The following is a 23,840-nucleotide window of genomic DNA, read 5'->3' as shown; positions in this document are numbered from 1 at the left end:
AATATCGATGGCTGATAACAATCTACCTCAAAACAGTGATGATAAATGTTGAATACCTGTATAGCTTGGCGAAAAAAGCAACATACAGATACATCAAATTTCATATTTATTAATCAAGCGCGATCCAAGTATGAACTCATTCTTACTGGTCACAACACGTTCATTATAACATTGAATTTTTCTCCATTTTAGTGCGTTTGGTAACAACGTAAATGCTACAATAACAAAAAATGAAGTAGCAACAACTGCTGACATGACTCGTCAGCGAATATTACCTTTTCTATGGTCCTTGGGAGAATACGACGTTCCTTCATTGCTGTATCATTTTGTAATCTTCTTTAATGTTAACACAGACCACGTGAAAATGAAGGAGAGTAATAATTATCTATCAAAATAGCAGATGTAAAATGTAAAATTATTCGAGATCTAATACAACACAAATATCTAATAAACTTAATTGTGGATGCTTTGGCTTCCTTTATATAAATACTTGTATTTATAGAAATCAAATCTAATCTTATGTGCTTCTTGTCATCAAAAATATTTCAAAAAGAAACATCAAACACGATATACCATGAAACAACATTGAAAGGCAATTTCCACGCTTAACTCTAACAACAGCCGATGTTCGTGCTTTAGTTCGTTCAGAACGGTTGCTGGTCCACTCTTCTCTTAAGGCCAGCGATTAAAAAATCACAACATTCAAGATCGATATTTTATCCTTAACGTCAATGTTTCGTTGTCTCAAAGACATCATTATCGATTTTCTAACTTCGAGTTTTAAACTCTAATTTTTAAACATCGATTATCATCGGATATCCCTAATGTCAACACCTGAATAAGTATGGAAATATCAGAGAGGCGACAGTTAATAGTTCCTAACCATCATAACGTAACATGTATCCAGAGGACATGTGGCCTGTAATTGAAGAAGTATCATGATGATCTCTCCATTGGCAAAAGATTCCGGAATAGTTCCCCATTCGGATCTCCGGGAGGGGACTGCCAAGGGGGAGGTTACCATGAGAAAAAGATTGAATAATCAACGAAAGGATAACGTTCTACGAGTCGGGGCGTGGAATGTCAGAAGCTTCAACGTGGTAGGGAAACTAGGAAATCTGAAACGGGAAATCCAAAGGCTCAATCTAGATATAGTAGGGGTCAGTGAAGTGAAGTGGAAAGAAGACAAGGATTTCTGGTCAGATGAGTATCGGGTAATATCAACAGCAGCAGAAAATGGTATAACAGGTGTAGGATTCGTTATGAATAGGAAGGTAGGACAGAGGGTGTGTTACAGTGAACAGTTCAGTGACCGGGTTGTTCTAATCAGAATCGACAGCAGACCAACACCGACAACGATAGTTCAGGTATACATGCCGACGTCGCAAGCTGAAGATGAACAGATAGAGAAAGTGTATGAGGATATTGAAAGTGTAATGCAGTATGTAAAGGGGGACGAAAATCTAATAGTCATGGGCGACTGGAATGCAGTTGTAGCGGAAGGAGTAGAAGAAAAGGTTACAGGAGAATATGGGCTTGGGACAAGGAATGAAAGAGGAGAAAGACTAATTGAGTTCTGTAACACGTTTCAGCTAGTAATAGCGAATACCCTGTTCAAGAATCACAAGAGGAGGAGGTATACTTGGAAAAGGCCGGGAGACACGGGAAGATTTCAATTAGATTACATCATGGTCAGACAGAGATTCCGAAATCAGATACTGGATTGTAAGGCGTACCCAGGAGCATATATAGACTCAGATCACTATATTGTAGTGATGAAGAGTACGCTGAAGTTCAAGACATTAGTCAGGAAGAATCAATACGCAAAGTAGTGGGATACGGAAGTACTAAGGAATGACGAGATACGTTTGAAGTTCTCTAACGCTATAGAAACAGCAATAAGGAATAGCGCAGTATGCAGTACAGTTGAAGAGGAATGGACATCTCTAAAAAGGGCCATCACAGAAGTTGGGAAGGAAAACATAGGTACAAAGAAGGTAGCTGCGAAGAAACCATGGGTAACAGAAGAAATACTTCAGTTGATTGATGAAAGGAGGCAGTACAAACATGTTCCGGGAAAATCAGGAATACAGAAATACAAGTCGCTGAGGAATGAAATAAATAGGAAGTGCAGGGAAGCTAAGACGAAATGGCTGCAGGAAAAATGTGAAGACATCGAAAAAGATATGATTGTCGGAGGGACAGACTCAGCATACAGGAAAGTCAAAACAACCTTTGGTGACATTAAAAGCAACGGTGGTAACATTAAGAGTGCAACGGAAATTCCACTGTGAAATGCAGAGGAGAGAGCAGATAGGTGGAAAGAAGACATTGAAAGCCTCTATGAGGGTGAAGATTTGTCTGATGTGATAGAAGAAGAAACAGGAGTCGATTTAGAAGAGATAGGAGATCCAGTATTAGAATCGGAATTAAAAGAGCTTTGGAGGACTTACGGTCAAATAAGGCAGAAGGGATAGATAACATTCCATCAGAATTTCTAAAATCATTGGGGGAAGTGGCAACAAAACGACTATTCACGTTGGTGTGTAGAATATATGAGTCTGACGATATACCATCTGACTTTCGGAAAAGCATCATCCATACAATTCCGAAGTCGGCAAGAGCTGACAAGTGCGAGAATTATCGCACAATCAGCTTAACAGCTCATGCATCGAAGCTGCTTACAAGAATAATATACAGAAGAATGGAAAAGAAAATTGAAAATGTGCTAGGTGACGATCAGTTTGGCTTTAGGAAAAGTAAGGGGACGAGAGAGGCAATTCTGACGTTACGGCTAATAATGGAAGCAAGGCTAAAGAAAAATCAAGACACTTTCATAGGATATGTCGACCTGGGAAAAGCGTTCGACAATATAAAATGGTGCAAGCTGTTCGAGATTCTTTAAAAAGTAGGGGTAAGCTATAGGGAGAGACGGGTCATATACAATATGTACAACAACCAAGAGGGAATAATAAGAACGAAGTGCTCGTATTAAGAAGGGTGTAAGACAAGGCTGTAGCCTTTCACCCCTACTCTTCAATCTGTACATCGAGGAAGCAATGATGGAAATAAAAGAAAGGTTCAGGAGTGGAATTAAAATACAAGGTGAAAGGATATCAATGATACGATTCGCTGATGACATTGCTATCCTGAGTGAAAGTGAAGAAGAATTAAATGATCTGCTGAACGGAATGAACAGTCTAATGAGTACACAGTATGGTTTGAGAGTAAATCGGAGAAAGACGAAGGTAATGAGAAGTAGTAGAAATGAGAACAGCGAGAAACTTAACATCACGATTGATGGTCACGAAATCAATGAAGTTAAGGAATTCTGCTACCTAGGCAGTAAATGACGGACGGAGGAAGGAGGACATCAAAAGCAGACTCGCTATGGCAAAAAAGGCACTTCTGGCCAAGAGAAGTCTACTAATATCAAATACCGGCCTTAATTTGAGGAAGAAATTTCTGAGGATGTACGTCTGGAGTACAGCATTGTATGGTAGTGAAACATGGACTGTGGGAAAACCGGAACAGAAGAGAATCGAAGCATTTGAGATGTGGTGCTATAGACGAATGTTGAAAATTAGGTGGACTGATAAGGTAAGGAATGAGGAGGTTCTACGCAGAATCGGAGAGGAAAGGAATATGTGGAAAACACTGATAAGGAGAAGGGACAGGATGATAGGACATCTGCTAAGACATGAGGGAATGACTTCCATGGTACTAGAGGGAGCTGTAGAGGGCAAAAACTGTAGAGGAAGACAGAGATTGGAATACGTCAAGCAAATAATTGAGGACGTAGGTTGCAAGTGCTACTCTGAGATGAAGAGGTTAGCACAGGAAAGGAATTCGTGGCGGGCCCCATCAAACCAGTCAGTAGACTGATGACAAAAAAAAACCATCAGATAGCATCCGACGTCATGAATTAAATTCCGAACCATAGTGCAAAACATGAACCCAACGTTATTCTCCACAAACGCTTCTTAGTGTATCGGTTGTGGAGTCCACAAGGTCTAACATGGATAAAATAATACTGCTTATTAGAATATTCACATTATACACGACACCGACACACCATACCGACAGTATGAGGGAACCCACTGGCAAACATCTACTGCACGATTTGTCAACATGTCCTGGCACTGAGTACAAATAGAATTATTAATGGTCATTACATATAAGGAAAGAAAAAGATTTCGGTAAGGAAGCAATCATTCAGAAAATAAGAGGCGGAAGGTGTCGGCGTGACACTCAGATAGCGTTATCAATGGTGTTTTCTGGACTAGCCAGAGAGCAGACGTGTATCGTCCTGAAGGAGGCGGAAGATAAAATGCCGATAATTGCAAAATTAAATTTTTATCTCACCGACGCATAACAGTTTTAATTTTTTGCGCAACATTTCTTGAATGCCACGTAACACGAGAGGCGCTGTTTTACGTCGAGATAAGTCCGTGAAGTATATAATCACTACCGGATGACAAACGAATGCAGAGTGTTGTCACAAGATCAGCACATCGTTAACTATTACGGCAAGAACACTGCACACTTGTAAAATGAGAGGTAGGTATCAGTGTTTCTTACAGTTGATTAACTTGGATGCGAAATGACTATGTATCCGCTCAGGTGCTGTCCTAAGTGGATGACAGACACAGAACTATTCAGTGTCAGAATAAATCGATTATATAGGGGGAAAGTATTGATACTAGATTGTTGATAACTTCCGCTGCGAATGGTATGTTGAATGGAAACAAATAAGGTTGATAAAATTTTACATTGGACTAGAAATTACTCGAATAGTGGAACAACAACTTAAGGACAGAAGGACTGTTAGCTTATACCGTCGTCTGTACATCTCACTGTCATAAATCACAATTTCAGACAGCCGGCCGTTCTGCACACGACAAACTGAGTAGCGTTGCAATAAAGTGTGAGACAATGTCAGTGAAAACACGAACTGCGAGATTAATGCCGATTTTTTCGAGTCTCCTAAGCTGCAAGAATAAAAATAAAATGGCTTCCTATCACGTCGCTGTGTTATCAATTAAATATGCCTACAACTGCAAAGCTGGCAGGTCTCAGTAAATTCGTCCCTCCTACGATATTTTATTGGAAATATTTTTATAATTTATTACTTTTTTTGTGACGAATTCGCGCAACTATGGACCACGTACAATAATTACAACTATTTATTAATCTAGACGTGTTCTTTGCTCTTTAATTCCAATATTTTTTCAATCCTCCTCTCCGCTGTTTCATCTGTTTCTCAGGCAAGATTCTTGTGCGCTTACTTTTATCTTGGCCTTGAAATCCCCCTACGTTATCAATTTTGGTTTTGGATATTTCGCAGTTTTGGAATCTCCCTCAGAAACATTCATTTCTTCTGGGACTTGTTGATCTTCACCTATGCAATTAATTTTTGTACTGTTTGTTATTGAAGTACTGAAATATTTATTTAGCGAGTATGCTTTCCCGCTTGCATTTTATGCGTGCAAGGAAAATGGCGCTTCTTTCCTAAATGTTTGCATATAGATTTCTTTTGATTTCTTTTTCGCTCACTGCAATGTTTCTGTGTAATAATTTTGCTGGGGTTGGATGTTCCTTTATGGTTTGTCTGCGAATTAAATTTCTGTTTTTAAACTCCGCTTTTTCTATTTACACAAACATGTTTCGATATCTATGTGAAAAACAGGTGTGAAAAATAAAGTGTCTACTTGCAATCCAAAAACATACCAAACGAAAGGTACACAAAAGAGCGGAAATAGTAAGTTCGTGACATAAACTAAAACTACTCTCCAAAGAGTATTTCCATATTAATAACTCTTTAAGCAAATTTTTCAAACTATTTTGCAGATGACATACTGTCAAACCCTAGAAAAGCAACCCAACCCGTACACATCCAATTTCGCAATTAATTTTCTTCATTGGGTCAGGCAGTCCGCATGCAAACGTTACAGCGAAAAGGATACGATTTTACCTAATTTCAGTGCTATCATGATCTCCATAATATGAAAATGTTCGCTGCTTGCTGCAGTCTCACAGTTACACCGAAAGCTGTTAGTCGAATGGTCCATATTGCACACTCGAAACAAAAGTTTGAGCGTTGCTGCTACAGTATGCTGATCATGGTTAAGGACGAGAACAGAACGCCTTTGTACTTCAGAAGCATGTGCAATCTTTGAAAGGAGCTCGCAACAAAGTGATCGTCATTTAACTGCTGTAATAATTTGTGACATAAGTAGATACAAAGTCAGTGTTCGCACTGATTCCCAATACGTGTAATTCCACATTTCTCATTCCAGAAAGAACGCCAGCGAGTTTACTATTGGGTATCGAGAACACGAAGCCAAAGTACTATGCTCTCTTACAAATTCTTATGTGAGCTAAATGAAAAAATGAAGACAAACTCAGTTAAAGCAATAAAATAATACTTTTAAAGAATAATTCAGTAAAAACAATAAAATAATACTTTTAAAGAATAATTCATACCGGAAAAAAAGAGTTATGTAAACATGAAGAAGAGTTCCAGTTTGCATTTATCATGGGAGAAATGAAAGAAATACAAGAAAACAGTAATGGGTCACAGGGAACGATGAATATGTGACATAAATATAGGGCGAGTCAGCTGCCCCTACATATGGGTTTTATGCAATTTGCAGCACCTTCAGATACCACGCACATGATTTTTTACCCTCTTGATCGCTATACGCAAATTATTAGTCCTACAGAAAAAATTTAAACAAGACTTTTCTACAGGAAATTTAATGTAGTTAAATTTTGTACTTTTCGACTATTCCCGAAAAACGTGCAAAAATTACCTTCAATCGCGTTTTTCTTGTATAACTCGAAAACTCTGGCGTCCAGTGGAAACGCATCCCAGTACAACATTTAATTACATTAAAAAGGTCCTGTTCATTTTCTCTGTAGGACTAATAGTCTGTGTGCAGCGAGCGAGAAAATATGAAAATCTTGAACGTGAGTTTTGAAGGTGTTGTGGATTGCATAAAACCCATAGTTAGGGGTAGCTGAACCATCCTCTACAGTAGAGCAGAGTCGCAGATACCAGCATTTGAAAGTTTGTCGGTAAGCTCGCTGCTAACCTGTATGAGGGGCAATTATCACGATTTAACCATCGCCTGAAAAAATAAACTTGCGTATCTAATTGTTTCGTTTATTTCCAAGCATATGTCCGCGACCGAAGAAGTCATCTGGATTTGACCTGACACGACTGCAACATTTCCACTGCTGTCGAAAATGAATTACCGCACGATACTCCGCTTTATCAAAGGGCTGCGACATTTTCTATTGTCTCTTAGCGGCTTGCTACGGTAATGTGATGCGGTGTTTTCAGTTTGTAACGGGACTGCAGACATGTACCTGCATTCAAACAAAAATTTAATTCGTTAAACGTAATCCTTTCGAGGTGATAATTAAAACCTTACGACTGCACCTCGTATAATGATCTGGGATGCGCCACTAAATTTTCTTGAACTGGCATGCTGCCTGCTATTGCGGGGCTTAGTCTCTCCTTCTCAGCACGGCTTTCTCTTTGCGTGCAACACTACCAAAGTGTCTACGTATTCGGAGAAAGGAGAGCAGCCAGCAGCACTTCTCTGGACCGCCAGCAGTCTCCTTAAATTTTCTTTCCCCATAACTCTCTGTATCAGGAAACGTCTATTTTGTACACTTATAAAATATTCTTATAACTACTACTATCGTTGTTGTTATTACTGCCATTATTATTATTATTATTATTATTATTATTATTATTATTATTATTTTACTATTATTAATATTATCATTATTAGAGGCTGTAGCTGCAGTAGCACAAGTACTGCCAGTATTAACTTTATTAGTTAATAGTCTGTACAATTTACTCACACTGTCACTAAGTCACTCAAATCATTCTAATACTAGTTGTCATATAAAAATTGTGACTTCTTACGTAAAAAAAGGTACTATGTGTGTGAAACTCTCGTCGTTTATAAGAGAAGGCCTGATGGCCCTCATCAAATGAGGTCAAATAAATAAAATATATATCACATGGAGAAATGTGACAATATACTGCAATTTTTATCACATCTGGAAAAGTAAGGAACTTAAAGAAAATTGCACAGTAAGTTCGCTCAGAAATTTTGTGAGGAATACGTAGAGCCATTGCCAGTCTACATTTTATATCCTCTCTACTTCGATCATCATCAGTTATTTTGCTCCACAAATAGCAAAACTCCTTTACTACTTTAAGTGCCCCATTTCCTAATCTAATTCCCTCAGCATCACCCGACTTAATTCGACTACATTCCGTTATCCTCGTTTTGCTTTTGTTGATGTTCATCTTATATCCTCCTTTCAAGACACTATCCATTCCGTTCAACCGCTCTTCTGATGAGATTAGGGCCAAACTTACATACACACAAAACTTTTTATGCCATATTTTACATACAAAGTGATAATACTTAAGAACATTATAGTAGTAACAGAAGGAGTGGAAGGACGATTTAAAAAAAAAAGTGAAAAAAAATTTACATAGGAGTAAGGCCGTATGGTAGAACATTACTGGCTATACACGATGATAGCAATACTACTAGCTCTAGTAATGATAATAACAATAATAAAATAATAATAATAAGAAGAAGAATAATATTGACGCTAGAACACACAGACGTATTTACAGGCTTACAAATGTGAAACATTAAGACACAATGAGTTCTAACAAGGGGAACTCCCCACCGCAACACCCTCAGATTTGGTGGTAAGAGGGCCCAGTGGATACCCCGTCAAAAACTGAACACAGATCAAGCATGAAAACAGGAGGAAGGTGTACTGGACTGCGAAAAACACAAGTAAAACAGAAAAAGTGAACGGTCGTAGAACAACAAATGAAGTACAGAGCAGCTGGTAAGGTAAATGACGTCGTGGTGGTTCAGTGGTTACGCCGGCATGGTGGCTCAGCATGTTCGGTCAGAGGGTTAGTTGCTCTCTGTAATAAAAGAAGCTGAGTGAATGGCTCAAAAATCAACTTGAACGGGTGCCATGGGATGTCCGCTCCCAACAAATGCAACGAACAAATTGAGATTTAAAAGAAAAGTGGTTGGGATGTTAGACTACCACGCGGGCGAACCGTGTTGGCACCTTACTGGTGCCTTTTTTTCCGCTTTATTCAAATTTGTGTCTGTGCCGAGGTGTAACGTCCGTTTGCAACAGCGAGGTGTAAGTTAGGGACGTATAATGACAGCTGATTCTGCACAAGTAGCCGAAAGGAAGTGGCTTTCGAATGAGAACCGCAAACTTTGATGACAAAGCGACAAGTCAACAGAATCCTTCACCGGAAAACACGTCTGATGTGTCATACACGGCATTAGTGACAGTACGTGTGTCATACAATAGGAATCTCTTATCGACGCACCTAATTTGTACGACTGGTAAGTGAGTGAGGTATGCCTCCTTGCCCGATATAGGTGTTCGGCTGACCGCTGTGGTAGAGCGGTTCTAGCCGCTTCAAAAAAATGGTTCAAATGGCTCTGAGCACTATGGGACTCAACTGCTGAGGTCATTAGTCCCCTAGAACTTAGAACTAGTTAAACCTAACTAACCTAAGGACATCACAAACATCCATGCCCGAGGCAGGATTCGAACCTGCGACCGTAGCGGTCTTGCGGTTCCAGACTGCAGCGCCTTTAACCGCACGGCCACTTCGGCCGGCTAAGCCGCTTCAGACTGGAACCGCGCGGCTACTACGGTCCCAGGTTCGAATCCTGCCTAGGGCATGGAGGTATGTGATATCCTTAGGTTAGTTACGTTTACGTTGTTCTAAGACTGGGGGACTGATGACCTCAGAGATAAGTCTCTTAATGATTAGAGCCATAGGTGTTGGTATGAATGGGAATGTGATCACTCCCAAGGAAATGATGGAAATATAATAGTTTGTCGCATAAGCTGCAATAAATGAACTCAGCAGTTTCACAATCACACAGTTTCTCTGTGCTCTGTCGAAACATATGTTTTTAACGTTTTTGAAATTGCGTTCCGTTTTGGAATACTCTTGAATTCCTTTGCTGTAACTTAATTCACACCTGTTTATTTGTTGTTTTTATATCTGTGAGACGTCTATGTGGTATCTCGCCTGCTCTCACTATTCATCACATTTACTTGCTATGGTAACGTATTCTTACCACATGACTCACATTCTTAATCAATGTATAGTATGAAAGCTGCCAAGACTACAGAAAGAGAACAAACATTTCAATTACTGGACGGCCAGTTCATAATGATGTGAAAAAGTCTTGACCACGCGTTATCAGCTTGGTAGTCTAACACCATGACCACGTACAGACGAGGCCTTTTCTGTATGAGATTGCTATTTATTGTACTTCTTATTCTTGGACCGTTTACTATTTACATTTTGCTTTTTGTCACAGTTTAGTAGACCTTCGTCCTGTTTTCATGCTTGATCTGTGTGCAGTTTATGACGGGCTATCCAGTGGGACATTTGCCGCTAAATCAGAGAGGGGTGCGATGGGGGAATTTCCTTGTAAGAAAGGATTTCTAATAGACTGAAGAAGGTAACGAAGTTGGTAAATGGGGAGTTCTGTTGGTGTTAGAACGTTGTGTTGGGAATGGATTGATCTTAATTGTCTTAGAATAAGAGATGCGTTTGAAAACAGAAGAATAATTTATTGTCGTTTTAGAGGGTTGGTCGTTAGCTTTATTTTGAAGTTTGAGATGAGATTAATTTCTCTGATATGCTGACGGAGATAGTCCCAACGTAGGATTCTTTCTACTAAAAATGATTTAAGGAAAGGCAGTCATTTCATGGAAAGGGGCAAAACGGACTTTCCGCTGATGGAAACTAATGATTTTGATGTGCCCTGCAGATGAGATGGTTGAGACCGCGAAGGGGTGTGAGAAGTGTATACGTTGATTAAACAATAAATCAGGTAGAATTTGTGGAAATCTCTGTGTTCGTCTACACGTAGCCAGAAAAGATGCTCATGAGATGGCGACATATGACCAAAAATGACGAACTTCAAAGTTATATCCCAGGAAAGCGTTCGGAACCAGCTCCAAGCATCATATAATGAAGAGAGAAATCGCTGGGTAACGTCGCAGAAGTCTACAACTCAAAATACAATTGGCAGGCAAGTAACCGAGGGAAGAGTTCTGTGACCCTTGTTGTTCATGTTCTATATTAACGAACTAGCACACAATATTAATAGTAACGTAAATGTTGTTGCAGATGATAGAGTTATGTGTAAGAAATGCTGCATAAATATTGAATCAGAACTTAATGAGATTTCAAACTGGTGCAAAGATTGGCAAGTCGTTTTAAATGTTGTGAAATTTAAAGTCGTGCATTTCACAAAACGATAAAACTTAATTTCTTATGAAATATCAATGAACCATAGTTGGAATGAGTCAATTAATATAAATACTTGGGTGTAACAGTTTGGATTGATATGAAATGGAACGATTACATAGGCTGAACCGTAGGTAACGCAGATGGCAGACCGAAGTTCATTGCTAGTATACTAGCAAAACCAGTCTACAACGTAGGTTCCTTACAAAAATTCGCTGACCCGTCATAGAATATTACTCAAGTGTGTCGACCCATACCAAACAGGACTAAGACGACATATAAACGTATACAAAGAAGGGCAACGACAATGGTCAGAGGTTTGTTCGATCCATGGGTGAGCGTCATTGAGAGGTTGAAAACATCTCTGTTGGCTGACTCTTGAAGACAGACGTAAACTATCGCGTGAGAGCGTACATACAAGGTTTCAGTAATCTGCTTTCAGTGAGATATACTAAAGGCATTACATTTCACTCCCGTTGGTATCACGAAGACAAGCTGTCACTAATTACAGCAGACATAGCGGTGTTTAAGCAGTCATTCTTCCCGTGCTCTTTGTGTAAATGGAACAGAAGGGACCCCTAATAAATGGTTCATTGGCAAATAGCGTCTGCCATGCCCTTCAAACCGGTTTGGGGAGTATAATGATTATACTGCAGATGTAGAAAGTGCCCGCTCTCATGTATGTACGTGAAACACGCTGATGAGCCTCTTTGAACAAAAGAACAAAATGCTTTTGGGTGTTAGCCCACATCGTTATGAAACACTATAAACTGACGTTCCGATCATCCTTACAGCTGTCGTCTTCAGGGCAACAAAATTTCTCTCAGTCATTCTGAAGAGAACCGCTTCAAAAGTCGCTTTGTAGTGTTTCATAAGGAAGGCTCAACACGCAAAAGAATTTTATTCAAACTGGCGCTGACAGTGGAAGTCTACGGACAGGTGTGAATGAGGCTGTGTTGTTTCTCCGGCAGCGGCCGTGGTTGCGGTGGCGCTGCTGTTGCTGCAGGTGGCGGCTGTCGCAGCAGCGCCCAGGAACGCCGGCTGTCTGTCCTCCGGAGATCCCCGCTGTTGGCGCGCACACACAGGTAAGCTCAAAGATAAACTATTACATCTACCGACTTGACATAAAATCCTAAGAAGTTTCGTGTGCAGTCAGTACACGGATCAAAGCAATCTGCCAAGATACTCGGAGCCCATTCTGGGGGACAACGATACTAGAAGTTATCAGATAGATTATATAATGGTAAGACAGAGATTTAGGAACCAAGTTTTAAATTGTAAGACATTTCCAGGGGAAGATGTGGACCCTGACCACAATCTATTGGTTATGATCTGTAGATTAAAACTGAAGACTCTGCAAAAATGTGGGAATGTAAGGAGATGGGACCTGGATAAACTGACTAAACCAGAGGTTGTACAGATTTTCAGAGAGAGAATAAGGGAACAATTGACAGGAATGGGGGAAAGAAATACAATAGAAGAAGAATGGGTTGCTTTGGGGGATGAAGTAGTGAAGGCAGCAGAGGATCAAGTAGGTAAAAAGACGAGGACTAGTAGAAATCCTTGGGTAACAGAAGAAATATTGAAATTAACTGATGAAAGGAGAACATATAAAAATGCAGTAAATGAAGCAGGCGAAAAGGAATACAAACGTCTCAAAAATGATATCGACAGGAAGTGCAAAATGGCTAAGCAGGGATGGCTAGAGGACAAATGCAAGGATGTAGAGGCTTATCTCACTAGGGGTAAGATAGATACTGCCTACAGGAAAATTAAAGAGACCTTTGGAGAAAAGAGAGCCGCTTGTATGAATATCAAGAGCTCAGATGGAAACCCAGTCCCAAGCAAAGAATGGAAAGCAGAAAGGTGGAATGAGTATATAGAGGGTCTGTACAAGGGCGATGTACTTGAGGACAATATTATGGAAATGGAAGAGGATGTAGATGAAGATGAAATGGGAGATACGATACTGCGTGAAGAGTTTGACAGAGCACTGAAAGACCTAAGGCGAAACAAGGCCCCGGGAGTAGACAACATTCCATTAGAACTACTGACGGCCTTGGGAGAACCAGTCCTGACAAAACTCTACCATCTGGTGAGCAAGAATATAATAACTCCAATCCCAAAGAAAGCAGGTGTTGACAGATGTGAAAATTACCGAACTGTCAGTTTATTAAGTCACAGCTGCAAAATACTAACGCGAATTCTTTACAGACGAATTGAAAAACTGGTAGAAGCCGACCTCGGCGAAGATCAGTTTGGATTCCGCAGAAATGTTGGAACACGTGAGGCAATACTGACCCTACGACTTATCTTAGAAGCTAGATTAAGAAAAGGCAAACCTACATTTCTGGCATTTGTAGACTTAGAGAAAGCTTTTGACAATGTTGAATGGAATACTCTCTTTCAAATTCTAAAGGTGGCAGGGGTAAAATACAGGGACCGAAAGGCTATTTACAATTTGTAGAAAAACCAGATGGAAGTTGTAAGAGTCGAGCGGCATGAAAGGGAAGCAGTGGTTGGGAAGGGAGTGAGACAGGGTTGTAGCCTCTCCCCGATGTTATTCAATCTGTATATTGAGCAAGCAGTAAAGGAAGCAAAAGAAAAGTTCGGAGTAGGTATTAAAGTTCATGGAGAAGAAACAAAAACTTTGAGGTCCGCCGATGACATTGTAATTCTGTCAGAGACAGCAAAGGACTTGGAAGAGCAGTTGAACGGAATGGACAGTGTCTTGAAAGGAGGATATAAGATGAACATCAACAAAAGCAGAACTAGGATAACGGAATGTAGTCGAATTAAGTCGGGTGATGCTGAGGGAATTAGATTAGGAAATGAGACACTAGTAAAGGAGTTTTGCTATTTGGGGAGCAAAGTAGCTGATGATGGTCGAAGTAGAGAGGATATAAAATGTAGACTGGCAACGGCAAGGAAAGCGTTTCTGAAGAAGAGAAATTTGTTAACGTCGAGTATAGATTTAAGTGTCAGGAAGTCGTTTGTGAAAGTATTTGTAGGGAGTGTAGGCATGTATGGAAGTGAAACATGGACGATAAATAGTTTGGACAGGAAGAGAATAGAAGCTTTCGGAATGGGTGCTACAGAAGAATGCTGGAGATTAGATGGGTAGATCACATAACTAATGAGAAGGTATTGAACAGAATTGGGGAGAAGAGGAGTTTGTGGCACAACTTGACAAGAAGAAGGGACCGGTTAGTGGGACATGTTCTGAGGCATCAAGGGATCACCAATTTAGCATTGGAGGGCAGCGTGGATGATAAAAATCGTAGAGGGACACGAGATGAATACACTAGGCAGATTCAGAAGGATGTAGGTTGCAGTAATTACTGGGAGATGAAGAAGCTTGCACAGGATAGAGTAGGATGGAGAGCTGCATCAAACCAGTCTCGGGACTGAAGACCACAACAACAAAAATACGTTTCAAATCCCCTTCCGGCCATACAGATTTTCGTTTCCTGTGCTTCCTCTAAATCGTTTAAGACAATTAATGGGTAGGTTTTTTTGAAACGCGCAATCCTGATTTCCTTACCCATCCTTTCTTACTCAAAGCTTCTGCTCAATCTCTAATGTCCTCGTTTTTAATGGAAAATGACACATACAAGACCCAAATACTAAATTTCGCTTTCCAAAAGTTGTTTGACAGGAGAAGACGGTGCTGTTGTTTCTTCTTTAAATTGTCGGACGAACGTCAAAATAACAAATATCGAAATAAGTGACCACGGGATAGAGAAGCAACTGCAATTGCTCAACAGAGGAAAGGCGACAGGACGTGATGGGAACCATAAAATTCTACGCATGGTATGAGGAAATAGCTCCTCTTCTAGCAGCAGCGTACTGTACGTCGCAGGAGGGAAGAAGCTTTCCTAGTGACAAGAAGAAAGTGAAGGTCATTTGGGCTCTCAAAAACGGTTAGCAGACAGACACGTAAAACTATAGGCCTGTAACACTGACGACGACCTGCTATAGAATTTTGGAACTTTTTGTGGAACGTTCTCACATCTCACATACCATGACATTTCTGAAGTTCGAAAATCTCCGTTTTAGGAATCAATGTGGCTTCCGTAAACAATGATCTGTGAAACCGAGCTCATTCTCTGTTCGAGCACGAGACGCAGAAAGCAGAGAGCACAGATTAATGTCACGTTTCTTCATCTCTGGAAGGTGTTTAATAAAATTCCACACTGCCACCTGAAGAACAAAATACAGTCCTACGGAATGACAGACCAGCTGTGTGACTGGACTGAAGGGTTTCTAGTAAACAGGAAACAATATGTCATTCTTAGCAGAGAGAAACAGATGTGAAAGTAACTGCAGGCCACAGTGATGGAGTGTTAAAGCACCATTACTTTCCTCAGAATACGAGTATAAATGACGTAGTGGATAAAATCGGAAGTTACATGATTCTTTTCACGGATAATTCCATTGTGCACAGAAAAGTCGCAACGCTAGAAAATTCTAGGGAAGTGAAGGAAGTTCTGCAGGGGATCGACCCTTGCTGCAGACATTGGTAGTTGATCCTCGACATAAAGAGATGTAACCCATTACTGTACAGTTAGGCTGGTGCAGAAAAATCACTAGGGGGCTGTAAAACAAGGTATCAGTCCAGAGACCGGACTCTGCATTAGCTGTGTTACGTCGTCAATGTTAGAGAGCGGCTGGACCGTCACCCCTTGGGCATGGATTAGGCATACCGCGATGGCAGATGACATGCTCGGCGCTCGAAGGAACTTGTAAAAGGTCATTAACAAACAAGCACCTAAAATCCAAAATACGCTGTTGTCTTCATTCTTGGCTGCGAGTAGTAGCCACGCGGGAATTCGCTGACACCCGCACGCTCCGCGCCATCTCAGCCCATCTAGCGGCGGAAGCACCCATACGCTCCTCCCTGAATGTGCGAAGGTGGACTGGGTCACACTGCGGCCTCCGTCAGGTGTAAGGCCCGCAGCATATGAGTACGCATACAGCAACAGAAGGCAGGCAGCGCCTGTGGCATGCCCCTCTGTGATGACGATTGAGTGATCTCTGGCCCACCAACTAGGCCTCTGATAGGCCTGGCGGTGACTGTCATTCACAGCTTCCCATCAGTTTCGACTCGAACGCAGGATTGCAGCCTGGAGTGACAAAGTCCACTTGGCAAGACTCGCTGTTCCAACAGAAGACAGACAGACATAGGTCCGACTTCCTGATTGGCTGGAAACTGAGTACAAGTAGATCCAGTCACTAAATATGAGTGACATTTACAAAGGAACTGTTTGACTTGCACTGCTATTGGAAGGCGATGATAACTCCCCTTTCTCGACTGGTCAGCTTTCTGCACCTGGCTGTAGCTGAAAAGTATCTTAGCTTCACCTTTCAGAAGCAGTAGTGAACATATTCTGCAGCATCAGTTCTCTGAATAACCGTTCTTACATCTGAGTTATGCCTTCGTAATTCACTCTGCGTGGTCAACAAGATGATGTCATTTTTCCGCCTTAGCATCTTTCACACCCAGTTCTTAATGCGTGTAGCAATTAACTCTGCCATGCAGCTGTGTTACATGCAACAACAGCTCTCCTTCCTTGTTGACATTCCACCCATCTGTTGCACACTGACCTGCCTTGGTTCGCCTCTTGCGTTACCGGGGGAAGACTTGTAAAATTCTACTCATCTATCAAGCGTATTATTTCGTGGCTCTTCAGTATCTAGGAGTAAGTGTACGAAGGTGCTTAAAGTGAAAGTACACACATAAAACAAATCGCAGGTAAGGCAGATCCATTGGAAACACGCTCAGAAGTTAAGCTATCCACAAAGGAATAGCTTACAAAACCACCGTTTGACCAATACCTGAAATATTCCTAGTTAGCTAGGAATCCGTATCAGAAGAAGATCCAGAGAAGATCAGTGTGTTTCGTTACAGGTTCACTTACTAAGCGTTGAGACGTTACAGAGATGCTCAATGGACACCAGTGGCAGACGCTACAAAAGAGACGTTCTGCATCGCAGCGTAGTTGACTGGTAAAAGTTCCGAAAGCTTGCGTTCCTAGCATATCATTTCAGGAGTAAATAGGCTTAAAATAGCCTATGATATACGGTTACAAAATCTCCTGTTCGATTTAGGCTGACAAAGATATAACGGTGGAGCTTAGTGAATAAAATTGTCTTGCGATGAGCAAATATGAAAATCGGTAAAACTCTTTTTTTCCAGTGAGGTACCCTGTAACTGATCTTATAATATGCAGTTTTATTCACACTCACCTGTGCTCTGTCTTTCTGTAGTTAGGCGTATATCTGCCTTCAGTGAAGAAGGATGATATATGCTGCACATAAGCAACTAAAATTCGCTTATGTGCAAACATAGCAATGACAGTTGAAAGAAAAACTGTGCAAAAGAATGTAGAACATGTTTCTGTTGTAGAGTCAGGAGCTTCTATTACCGAAATAAAACTCAATCTTTTGCAGTATTTACTAGTATTTATTGTGTTGCATGTTATGAATAATTTCTCTGAGGGTTGGAGGGATATCAATAGTTTCAGTTTAATGCTCGATCACGTTTAATAGTAGACAGATTAACATAAAATTGTAAAGTACTGAAAAGTTAGTAACTGCACCATTCCCACACAAGTCAAATTCATTCACAATGGGATTTCATAAGCTACGAAAATGTTGTTGACGTACATACAAACATACTTTGTTTAACTAACTTAATGAGAAAAATAAACATTAGGCCAAACTTTCTGCACAAATGAAAACATGACACAAATTGTCTTATTATACCGCGTCATAATGTATAAAACTACTGCTGCTGGGTCTAGACCCAGAAGAAGGCCGCTGCAGCCGTGGCCGAAGCGTTGGTTTTTCTCCAGCAGCTTGGGAGAGCCAGTCCTGACAAAACTCTACCATCTGGTGAGGAGGATGTTCGAGACAGGCGAAGTACCCTCAGACTTCAAGAACAATATAATAATTCCAATCCCAAAGAAAGCAGGTGTTGACAGATGTGAAAATTACCGAACTATCAGTTTATTAAGTCACAGCTGCAAAATACTAACGCGAATTCTTTACAGACGAATGGAAAAACTGGTAGAAGCTGACCTCGGGGAAGATCAGTTTGGATTCCGTAGAAATGATGGAACGCGTGAGACAATACTGACCTTACGACTTATCTTAGAAGAAAGATAAAGGAAAGGCAAACCTACGTTTCTAGCATTTGTAGGCTTAGAGAAAGCATTTGACAATGTTGACTGGAATATTCTCTTTAAAATTCTAAAGGTGGCAGGGGTAAAATACAGGGAGCGAAAGGCTATTTACAATTTGTACAGAAACCAGATGGCAGTTATGAGAGTCGAGGGACATGAAAGGGAAGCAGTGGTTGGGAAGGGAGTGAGACAGGGTTGTAGCCTCTCCCCAATGTTATTAAATCTGTATATTGAGCAAACAGTAAAGGAAACAAAAGAAAAATTCGGAGTAGGTATTAAAATCCATGGAGAAGAAATAAAAATTTTGAGGTTCGCAGATGACATTGTAATTCCATCAGAGACAGCAAAGGACTTGGAAGAGCAGTTCAACGGAATGGACAGTGTCTTGAAAGGAGGATAGAAGATGAACATCAACGAAAGCAAAACGAGGATAATGGAATGTAGTCGAATTAAGTCGGGTGATGCTGAGGGAATTAGATTAGGAAATGAGACATTTAAAGTAGTAAAGGAGTTTTGCTATTTGGGGAGCAAAATAACTGATGATGGTCGAAGTAGAGAAGATATAAAATGTAGACTGGCAATGGCAAGGAAAGCGTTTCTGAAGAAGAGAAATTTGTTAACATCGAGTGTAGATTTAAGTGTCAGGAAGTCGTTTGTGAAAGTATTTGTATGGGGTGTAGGCATGTATGGAAGTGAAACATGGACGATAAATAGTTTGGACAGGAAGAGAATAGAAGCTTTCGAAATGGGTGCTACAGAAGAATGCTGAAGATTAGATGGGTAGATCACATAACTAATGAGGAGGTATTGAATAGGATTGTGGAGAAGAGGAGTTTGTGGCACAACTTGACGAGAAGAGGGGACCGGTTGGTAGGACATGTTCTGAGGCATCAAGGGATCACAAATTTAGCATTGGAGGGCAGTGTGGAGGGTAAAAATCGTAGAGGGGTACCAAGAGATGAATACACTAAGCAGATTCAGAAGGATGTAGGTTGCAGTAGGTACTGGGAGATGAAGAAACTTGCACAGGATAGGGTAGCATGGAGTGCTGCATCAAACCAGTCTCAGGACTGAAGACCACAACAACAACAACAACGACAACAACAGTAGTTTTATACATTATGACGCGGTACCACACCCAGAAAACTTTTATGTCGACTGACTCCGGCCGCGGAAGCCTACGCAATTATGTCTTATTATATTTTATATTTAACGTTATTTAATATTACTCTGTACGTTAAGAGAGAGTGATGTCATCCCACAACTGGAAAGTTCGCTGACTGATTTGCAGAAAATCTTAGACTTCGTTTAATCACCAATCAGTGCTTCCCCTTCCATCACTAAGGTATATGCGATGAGCTACAAGTTTCGCTGTGTTCTGAAATTCTTGTGTAAATATTTGGTATTCCCAGATCAAGAAAAGGTAAGACCATCATTTCCAATAAAATCGCCGGCCGGAGTGGCCGTGCGGTTCTAGGACTACAGTCTGGAAACTCAAGACCGCTACGGTCGCAGGTTCGAATCCTGCCTCGGGCATGGATGTGTGTGATGTCCTTTGGTTAGTTAGGTTTAAGTAGCTCTAGGTTCTAGGGGACTGATGACCTCAGAAGTTGAGTCCCATGGTGCTCAGAGCCATTTGAACCATCCAATAAAATCATTCTTATAACAACAATGATGTGCTAAAAACGCTTTGATGACCGCTTGTCACTTACTGTACATAAACTAATTCCAACATACATTGTAATTAGACCACAAAAAATTCAAATACGATTGAAATTCCTGTAATACAATCATGTCGTACATACACGTAGCACAATGTATTTATTTCTTCTTTATTCATCTGACTGCAACAGGTACCGATGAGCAGCATCACGCTCTTGGGACACCAGACACTCAGAAATCGTCGCTTACTCAGTCAAATGTTGGGAATGACAACACATGGCTACATTCTGAACAAGAGGATGCTGAACATGGAAGAAGTGAGCAACATTCAGTACAAAATGTAAAGAAGAAACCTTTATATGGCTGGTCTAGTCTCATAAAAGCTATAATTCAAGAGAAACAAAACAGAAGCAGAAGCGAAGAAGATGACAGCAACGACAGCAGTAGTAATGACAGCAGTGACAGCAGCGCAAGTGACAATGAAAATTCTAGTGGTGATAACAGCGACAGCAATGAAAGTGATGGAGATGATAGTAACAGCAGTAGTAGTGATGAGGAAAATACTAGTGGTATTAACAGTGACAGTAATGACAGTGATGAAGATGACAGTAGTAATGATGAAGAAAATACTAGTGGTAATAACAGTGGCAGCAATGAGAACGATGAAGACGACAGTAACAGTAGCAACAGCAGTAGTAACGATGATGAAAACAACAGTGGTAATCACGGTGGCAGTAATGACAGTGATGAAGATCACAGTGGTAATGATGAAAATACTAGTGGTAATAACAGTGGCAGCAATGAGAGTGATGAAGATGACAGTGGCAATAGCAACAGCAGTAGTAACGATGATGAAAACAACAGTGGTAACAACAGCCAGAGTAATGAGGATGACAGTGACAGTGGAAATGGTGGTGGAGGCGATAGTGGAGATGGAGGTGATGGAGGAGATGGAGGTGATGGTGGATACGGAGGCAATGGTGGAGATGGAGGTGATGGTGGAGATGGAGGCGATGGAGGCGGCAGTGGAGACGGAGGCGATGGTGGAAACGGAGGTGATGGTGGAGACGGTGGCGATGGAGGCGATGGTGGAGACGGTGGCGATGGAGGTGATGCTGGAGATGGAGGCGATGGTGGAGAAGGAGGCAATGGAGGAGACGGAGGCGATGGAGGAGATGGAGGCGATGGAGGAGACGCAGGCAATGGGGGAGATGGAGGTGATGGTGGAGACGGAGGTGATGGTGGAGACGGAGGTGATGGTGGAGATGGAGGTGATGGTGGAGATGGAGGCGATGGTGGAGATGGAGGCGATGGTGGAGATGGAGGTGGTGGTGGAAATGGTGGTGATGGAGGTGATGCTGGAGATGGAGGCGATGGTGGAGAAGGAGGCAATGGAGGAGACGGAGGCGATGGAGGAGACGGTGGCGATGGTGGAGACAGTGGCGATGGAGGTGATGGCGGAGATGGGGGCAATGCAGGAGACGGAGGTGATGGAGGAGATGGAGGCAATGGAGGAAATGGAGGCGATGGAGGAGATGGAGGCGATGGTGGCGATGCTGGAGACGGAGATGATGGTGGAAATGGAGGTGATGGTGGAGACGGAGGCGATGGTGGAGACGGAGGTGATGGTGGAAATGGTGGTGATGGAGGTGATGCTGGAGATGGTGGAGAAGGAGGCAATGGAGGAGACGGAGGCGATGGTGGAGACGGAGGCGATGCTGGAGATGGTGGTGACGGTGGAAACGGAGGTAATGGTGGAGACGGAGGTGATGGTGGAGACGGAGGCGATGGTGGAAATGGTGGTGATGGAGGTGATGCTGGAGATGGAGGCGATGGTGGAGAAGGAGGCAATGGAGGAAACGGAGGCGATGGAGGAGATGGAGGCGATGGAGGAGACGGAGGCAATGGGGGAGATGGAGGTGATGGTGGAGACGGAGGTGATGGTGGAGATGGAGGTGATGGTGGAGATGGAGGCGATGGTGGAGATGGAGGCGATGCTGGAGACGGAGGTGATGGTGGAGATGGTGGTGATGGAGGTGATGCTGGAGATGGAGGCGATGGTGGAGATGGAGGCAATGGTGGAGATGGAGGCAATGGTGGAGACGGAGGTGATGGTGGAGATGGAGGTGATGGTGGAGATGGAGGTGATGGTGGAGATGGAGGCGATGGTGGAGATGGAGGTGATGGTGGAGAAGGAGGTGATGGTAGCGATGGAGGTGATGGAAATAATGAAGGCAGTGGTGGTAATGATGACAATGGTCAGTCTGATAACGAAAATGGCAATGATAATGGAGGCAGTACTACAGAAGGTAATATTGGTGATTGCCCTGCTGTGGGAAGTTGCCCATTACACGAAGATGCCGGATCAGATGTTACTTTGCTGCCACATGCAACTGACTGTGGAAAGTACTGTGTATGTGAGCATGGTATTCCAGTAACCATGCCTTGTCCTGCTGGACTCTATTTCAACCCAGAACTGAGAGTCTGTGATTGGCCTTGGGCTGCAGGCTGTAAGGCACCTACCCACCTTGGCAGTATAGCATACTTCTTGGCACAAATCTTACGCCGACATCATTAATGGATTCCACTCTGTATATCAACATAATCTGATGCAGATATACTATTACAGAAGAATGTAGCAGCTGTAACTATTATATTGTTTTACAGTCAATATTTATTGTACTTTGAGCACAAATAAATTTTTTATACAGTGAACAGACTTATTTGTTTGTTCGAATTGGAAATAAAGTATCCTTAGCGCAGCTTGAAGTAACTCTACAAACTTTTATCTATTCAATAATTCCATTTTTCTACCATGTGTGGCTGATTTGTTTCCTTTCTTCAGTATAATGTCATTACCATCGTGCTGGCTTCAACGCCTTTGCCATCATCCCATTATCTCATCCTTGTCTTTACCCCATTACAATACACTGAATTCCCAAAGAAACTGCTACACCAGCCTAATGTTGTATAGGGCCCCCAACGAGCACGCAGAAATCCAGCAACACGACATGGCCTGAACTCAACTAATGTCTGAAGTAGTGCTGGAGAGAGTTGACAACTTGAATCCTGCAGGGATATCCATAAATACGTAAGAGTACGAGGGGTGGACATCTCTGTTGAACAGCACATTGCAAGGCATTCCAGTTATGCTCAATAATATTCATGTCTGGAGAGTTTGGTGGCTAGTGGAAGTTTTCAGAAGAGTGTTCCTGGAGCCACTCTGCAGCAATTTTGGACGTGTGATGCTGGAGATGGAGGCGATGGTGGAGATGGAAGCAATGGTGGAGGCAGTGGTGGAGACGGAGGCGATGGTGGAGACGGAGGTGTCCTGCTGTAACTGCCCGTCGGAATGCATAATGGACGTGAATGGATTCAGGTGATGAGATAGGATGCTTACGTACTTGTCACCTGTCAGAGTCGTATCAAGGCGTATCAGGTGTCCCATATCACTCGAACTGCACACGCCCCACATCATTACAGAGCCTCCATCAGCTTGAACATTCCCCCATTGACATGCAGGGTCAGTGGATTCATGAGGTTGTCTCCATACCCGTATCCGTACCCATCCATCCGCTCGATACAATTTGAAGAGGGTCGCCCGACCAGGCAACATATTTCCAGTCATCAACAGTCCA

General features: G+C 41.9%; 1 protein-coding gene across 7 annotated transcripts; it reads left to right on the top strand.

Annotated features, from left to right (window-relative positions):
• The first annotated feature begins 4,488 nt into the window (after window positions 1-4,488).
• LOC126251792 (uncharacterized PE-PGRS family protein PE_PGRS20-like) lies at window positions 4,489-22,917 on the top strand. 7 transcript variants are annotated; one of them, XM_049952422.1, is made up of 5 exons: window positions 4,503-4,560; window positions 12,322-12,438; window positions 20,394-21,311; window positions 21,654-22,013; window positions 22,239-22,917. In XM_049952422.1, exons 1-5 carry the CDS (start codon window positions 4,554-4,556, stop codon window positions 22,778-22,780), a joined length of 1,944 nt encoding a protein of 647 aa, XP_049808379.1. In that variant the 5' UTR covers window positions 4,503-4,553; the 3' UTR covers window positions 22,781-22,917. The 7 variants fall into 7 exon arrangements, with proteins under 7 accessions (XP_049808377.1, XP_049808379.1, XP_049808378.1 ...); XM_049952421.1 differs by having other exon boundaries at window positions 21,654-22,157; window positions 22,347-22,917; XM_049952420.1 differs by having other exon boundaries at window positions 4,489-4,560; window positions 12,325-12,438; window positions 21,654-22,917.
• Window positions 22,918-23,840: the final 923 nt, after the last annotated feature.

The sequence above is a fragment of the Schistocerca nitens genome, chromosome 4 (assembly GCF_023898315.1).
Source record: "Schistocerca nitens isolate TAMUIC-IGC-003100 chromosome 4, iqSchNite1.1, whole genome shotgun sequence".
Taxonomy (NCBI): Eukaryota; Metazoa; Arthropoda; class Insecta; order Orthoptera; family Acrididae; genus Schistocerca; species Schistocerca nitens.
Note: the sequence above shows the minus strand (reverse complement) of the source record. Positions and strands in the feature narration are given on the sequence as shown.

Coding starts and splice junctions, on each gene's coding strand:
- LOC126251792 (XM_049952419.1), top strand. Junction 12,439..20,393: donor CTGTTGGCGCGCACACACAG/GTAAGCTCAAAG, acceptor TGACTGCAACAG/GTACCGATGAGCAGCATCAC. Junction 21,312..21,653: donor TGGAGACGGTGGCGATGGAG/GTGATGCTGGAG, acceptor GTGGCGATGGAG/GTGATGGCGGAGATGGGGGC.